This window comes from Diprion similis, chromosome 3 (assembly GCF_021155765.1).
Source record: "Diprion similis isolate iyDipSimi1 chromosome 3, iyDipSimi1.1, whole genome shotgun sequence".
Lineage (NCBI taxonomy): Eukaryota > Metazoa > Arthropoda > Insecta > Hymenoptera > Diprionidae > Diprion > Diprion similis.
In genome coordinates, this window is record NC_060107.1 from 14,236,879 (window position 1) to 14,242,766 (window position 5,888).

Consider the following 5,888-nt stretch of genomic DNA (forward strand, 5'->3'; position numbering starts at 1 on the left):
TTCACGTCGATAACCGTAAAAACGCTCGCCGAAAAACTTCTCATCATATATCAAAATCCTATAAATGATTGTTGAAGGGTTTTCGAAATAAATTTTTTTTTTATCTATAATAACGATACTACGATAAAAATTGAAATTTCGAAAACTTTATCGATTTTCCCTTTTTCATTTTCTACCATATTCGAAAATATGGATTTTATAACCTAAAATTATATTCCATTTATTATAAAAAAAAAAAACTATAGAGAAGCATATGTAACGACGATCGTTCGAGGAGCGAATTCAAAATCCTAACGGAAACGCGCGGTTCTTCACTCCTCGACAGATCACATACTTCATCAGTAGTTTCTTCTTCATATCTTTTTTTTTTTTTCCTTCCATCTTTACCTCTTTCTTATTTAGACATACAAAAATCTTTCGGCTCGTCGAGCGATTTTACGGTACAGAGTGTCAAAATTTCTCGAATACAACGACAACCGCGTCACGTTTTTCAAAGTTTTACGGACGACAAGCATTCCCCTGCAGACGCAAAATTGGTCTCCGGGTACGGCAAAGCGTCGTACGTATGTCCATGTGCGTGTGTGTGTGTATATATACACACACACGCGCGCATATACGTATACATATATATATATGTATAATGACAACGACACGTACGACGTTATGTAAACGTTACATCCTTGCATTCCAGTGAAATTTCGACACGGTTTTTTGTTCAACGTTTGTGTTCTTGTTCTTATTGTTGTTGTTGTTGTTTTTATAGATATATATATATATATATAGTCGGTTGTTTTGTGATACGGAGTGATGTATGTTATGGAAAAAGGTAAAATGTGGGGGCCGAGGGAGCATTTTCGTTTACAAGATCACAAGCGTCCCCCCGTTGACGGCCTGTCATGTCGTCATGCCTGTCGAACCGTGTTTTCGACCCAAGTGCGGCCGGCATTCCTCGAAAACAACGCAACACTCTTAATGGTTATCTTCTCCGAAGAAGGTGGTTCGTGGAAACGCTTCTGACCTCGTCGCCTCGATTTTTGGTCATTTCGTCTTTGGTCCCGCAGCCCCCACACCTTGTCTGGGCTTCGGCCTCACTCACTCGCTCGCTCGCTCGCTCGCTAATCCATCCTCTCTAAGCTAACCTACGAGGGTAGTTTTTCTGTGGTTAGCTCATTGGTTGTGCTCGGTGTGATAATTAGCTCCTACTCTGGACCGCTCGCCGTCGTCTGTCCCCGACGTACCCGTTCGTCTTCGTAAGTATTCGTCAATCGGAAGAATCGGACTCGGCTCTGATACGTCTCGTCTAGTTTCTCAGCGTTATATCTAGCAGAGGCGTGCAGGGTTGGTATCATACAGCAAAGGTACAACAGGACAGATTCAAGATCGAACGACACACACACAGACAGTAGGTACACACATTTAAGCTTTCGCCTGGTCGCGAGGGTCATGAAAGAAAAGTCGGATGAAAATGTATAGAAATTCGTTATTTATCAAAACTTGGCGTCTTCATCATTGATGAATTTACACGTACAACGGCAGGTTATAGAATATTTAGAATAAATTTAACTTAATGTCAAGAAAGTGAATTGACAAAAGAAAAAGAGAAGAAAAAACAAATACGAGCCATGTATTATGCGAATGCAATGTCAAAATGGAAAATAACTAGCGATTTATAATAAGATTCAGGTAATTCTACACGCGAATTATACGCGGCAGCGGCGTCAGTAGTAGCAGCACAAATGAAAATTGTAACAAAATAAACACATTCTTTACTATGTACAATAAATGTATGTTTGGGTGGTTCAAGATTAAAAATAAACATTAAATGCCACGGTTTTAACCATCTTTTTTTTTGAAGTATGAAATAATTCCAGAGTGGTACTAATTCGGTTTTCAAATTCCTTGTGTGAGATTAACGTAAAATAATATTGAGGCATCACTTTTTAGAAAATACAATTTATTTCGTGTTTAACCATTCGTCACAGGACACAAATATAAATATTTACAAGCTTCACAGTATTGATAATTATACAAGTGTTTTTCATAACCTTAAATTATAATGTGAACAATGAAAAATCACAATTAAATCTATAAACTCGAGATTGAGTTTTAAAAGATTTGAATAATCTTTTCCTTTTACTTTGTCACGTAAAAATGAAGAATAACCTAATGGTATTAGGTTGTCATCAAGTTTTCCTTACAAAACTGGAAATATGTACAAACTTACATATTACATCAAGTAGGTTATACGCTTAAGTGTGTGTTATATTTATATATATATACAGTGTATATGTATATATATATATATATATATACACACAAGTCAATATAATTCTAGATAATCTTGAAAAGATTAGGTACAATAGTCATAAATATTGTGAAACTTGTGAGATATATCAAAAGCTATATACAGATGAATGATTTTTCTTGACGACACAACATTCGAACATCGTTCTATCGGTAAGAGTTCAACAGCCGCTATAATATAAACAATCCTGTTGCCTGAAAGATAACCGTATATAAACAAATGAATGTATGTACATATAATGTGAAATTGTATTGAACCACCCTAACATGACAAGAACATCACAGGAACACGTTACGAAAATAATATCGCGACAATTGTTTTACGTGGTAAGAGAGTGCTTACATGTGAGTTAGCGGCGGTACGCCCGAATGGTGCTGGACCAGGGGATCGGGCGATGGTCCGGGCGAGTAAACGCTTCCACCGTGCTGAGGGACACCCTGTTCCGCGCTCTGTGGCAGATACATGGATATCATCTGCCGTAGGTCGCCCTGAGGCTGAGGGGCCTGTTGCTGGCCCATGTACTCCCGCTTGACGGGGGCCCCGGTGGACGAGGGTCCGGTCGGCGTCGGCGTGTGGATGCCGCCGCTTGCGGGGCTTGTGGGTTCGGACTTGATGCTGCTTCCCGACGGGCTGTGGCTCGACATTTGCGACCCGGGTTGGGGCTGGTGGTAGGGCGAGGGCGAGCCCCCGGGAACGGTGGTCCCGCCGTACCCTCCGTACCCGTTCATGTAGCTGTTTATGGGACTGGGACTCCCGCCCCCCATGTGATGCCCCATGTCGTACCTGGGATAGCCGGCCGCGGCGCCCATGTGCCCGCCGTAGGGATGCTGCTGGTAGGCCGCCGTCGGGTCGTGCATCATGTATCCATTGGGCATGTAGCCGTTTGGCATTTGGTACACGTCCCGTGGGAGTTGGGGCTGCTGCCCACCACCGGCGGCGACGTTCCTCTGATCGACGCCGAGCATGCCGCCGACCCCGGCGACGCCGCCGCCCATCGGGAACTTGTCCTTCTTAAGAAGGGTCTTTGTCTTCCTGCGGGGTCGGTACTTGTAGTCGGGATGCTCCTTCATGTGGACGGCCCTTAGCCGTTTCGCCTCGTCGATGAACGGCCGCTTCTCGGTCTCGCTAAGCAGCTTCCACTCGGCCCCGAGCCGCTTCGATATCTCCGAATTATGCATCTTCGGGTTCTCCTGAGCCATTTTTCTCCGCTGACCCCTCGACCAGACCATGAACGCGTTCATCGGCCGCTTTACCCGATCGATGTTGTTGTTCTTGCTCGTGTTGTTGTTGTTATTGGGCGGCTGGTGCTGCGGCGGTTGTTGCTGATGCGCGTGATGCTGAGCCGCCTGCTGTTGTTGCTGTTGCTGAGCCGCCGATTGCTGACTCGCCAACGCATGCATGCTCTGCTGCTGCTGCTGTTGTTGCTGCTGCTGCTGTTGCTGCTGCTGTTGCTGGGACTGCATCGCCGCGTAATGGTGCGACGGGGCCTGATGATGGTGCTGTAGTCCAAGGCCCCCGAGGCCTCCGGCGGTCGGAGGGCTGCCCGACAGCGCTGGGCTGTGGACGATAGAGCCGAGGGCTCCGTAGGGCGACACCCCGGTGTGGTGACCCATCGGCGAGACGCCCTGGTGAGGGTGCGGAGGCATTTGCCCGTGAAGGCTGCCGCCCTTGAGGTCCGTCTCCATCGTCAGCATGTCGTCCTCCCTGTGTCCGTACAGCTTGCCGCCTTTTGTGTCAACTAGCGGGGGTCAATTATCGTTGTGCCTCCTAACGCCGCGCGTTTCCAACCCCCAAACAGTTAGCGACGCGCTCGATCCGCTACGCGCCGGATCCCGCGATCATTGCTCGAAACCGAAACATCGGCACTACTAAGGATAGTTTCGTTGTTGACGCCGATGACACGTTACACGCGTCAGTAACTCGAGTACAGAGACTCGGTTAATTTTCTTTCCAATTTACTATATACCAGTTATAATCTGCAACCGGTAACGGTCATCTGCCTGCTTTCCTTTGTTTTGAATCCGAGGTAGCGTAACGCGTCCCGCGTGGTTGTTGCCAACAGAGAGGAATTGCTTAATCGACGCGTCTTCGAATGTTTTCAATGACCGCACAGTGACTCCGAGTAGTAAATACAACGAGTGACCGTCTCGCGAATCGGTTTGTACGACGGTTATCACGCACCAAAGCAACTTTAGAGTAGTAAGTAAGACACTCGTGTTCTTCTTCTACTCCTTACTCGTATTCTCACTTGTGTTTATACGTAGTCGTAGCTCTGCGACTTCGGAGGAAGAACAACCCCGGTTCACAGAAACAACAATAATCACTGCAGCCGAATCCAAGTACAGTTTTTAGAGTAAAAACAACGCTGCACCGATAATCAATAATAATAATAATAATAATTATACACTTCACTGGGGCTTTATATTTTATACATGTGTGTTTATGTTAAAGATCACGACATCGAGTTATCAATAGCGACGTAGAACGATTTAAGAACATGTATGTCTTAAAAACAATCGCTTCTCCTTATCGACGAATGTTTTCCCACGAACGATGAAGCACTTTAAAAACGAAGTTTGTATGTAAGTACAGGAACGTAGTACGTTTTATAACAAACCGCCGTAATCACAATCGCAACAAGTTCGAAACAAAAGAAACAGTAGTTTCCGCACGACGGTTCAACTACAAGTCGCAAAACTCGATTAATGAGAATGTATATGTACGTTTATTATTCCCGTGAAGCGAAGGTGACGGTACGAGTAACAACGTGTTGTCGCAACGACGGCCAGTTGAGTTTATTCAATACAACGATTCTTCTCGACACCGCACACTCGCTCGCCCTCCTCGATCCACGCAGTCTTTTTTCAAACTGACGAGCGTGCTGAAGAAACGACCTCCACTCACTTCGGAGCAACAGTCCGGTCTGAGTGTAGGTAGAGACTCTAGCGCCTGACGAGCCCTCGGTTCGCCTGTTTCCTGCCGAGTTCTACCTCCCCCCTCCTGCCTCCTCACCGGCTATGACGCTGACGCGTAGACCGGAGTCGTCTAACCTACCAGTGGCTATCGATTCCGACGCACGCCTGCCATCATTCCCTCCAGCCAATCGGGAGCCTCGGTGTTGGTCGGGGGGCGGGGCCAATCCTCAGTGACGTCACTGCAGCCAAACGAGTCCTCTTGCGGCGACGCGAAACGTTCTGCGCCTAGGCGCTGGCTAAATCCTAGCCGCGATCAAATTCAGGCAGCCGTTCGACTTCCCGCGAGGAATCGCTAGCTTCCAGTATGTCCGATGATGTATCTTCGAATTTTGTTCGGCCAAGTTGTTCCATCTACTCCGCGAGACTCGGAGGTTATCGAACAGGGTGCAGACGGGAAAAAAGACGATCGGTGTTACGGCGTAGAGAAAACGCTTAGCCACTGTTGCAGTGGCAAAAACCGAGCGTCGACGAGGAGGCGAGGGAACAAAGGATGTATGGAATAATAGTACCTACATAAATGTATGGGATTCATCCTCTGCTTTTGCTGCAGGAGGATCGAAAGTGTGGCGCTCGGTAACGGGTGAGAGAGAAAGAGAGTCGCTCTCTCC

General features: G+C 46.6%; 1 protein-coding gene across 2 annotated transcripts; it reads right to left on the reverse strand.

The window, feature by feature from the left end:
• Positions 1-621: 621 nt before the first annotated feature.
• Positions 622-5,233, reverse strand: LOC124404059 (transcription factor SOX-2). 2 transcript variants are annotated; one of them, XM_046877879.1, is made up of 2 exons: positions 2,648-5,233; positions 622-1,139 (listed from the first exon to the last, which is right to left on the reverse strand). In XM_046877879.1, the coding sequence occupies exons 1-2, from the start codon at positions 3,997-3,999 to the stop codon at positions 1,130-1,132; spliced, it is 1,362 nt and encodes a 453-aa protein (XP_046733835.1). In that variant the 5' UTR covers positions 4,000-5,233; the 3' UTR covers positions 622-1,129. The 2 variants fall into 2 exon arrangements, with proteins under 2 accessions (XP_046733835.1, XP_046733834.1); XM_046877878.1 differs by having other exon boundaries at positions 622-1,320.
• Between the last annotated feature and the right edge of the window lie 655 nt (positions 5,234-5,888).

What these genes read in the sequence shown, in the direction of transcription:
- LOC124404059 (XM_046877878.1), bottom strand. Translation starts at nt 3,999, where the DNA reads ATGCTGACGATGGAGACGGACCTCAAGGGCGGCAGCCTTCACGGGCAA. An exon ending in GTACCGCCGCTAACTCACAT is followed by an intron (nt 1,321 to 2,647) that starts GTAAGCACTCTC and finishes CGCCTCTGCTAG; the next exon opens with ATATAACGCTGAGAAACTAG.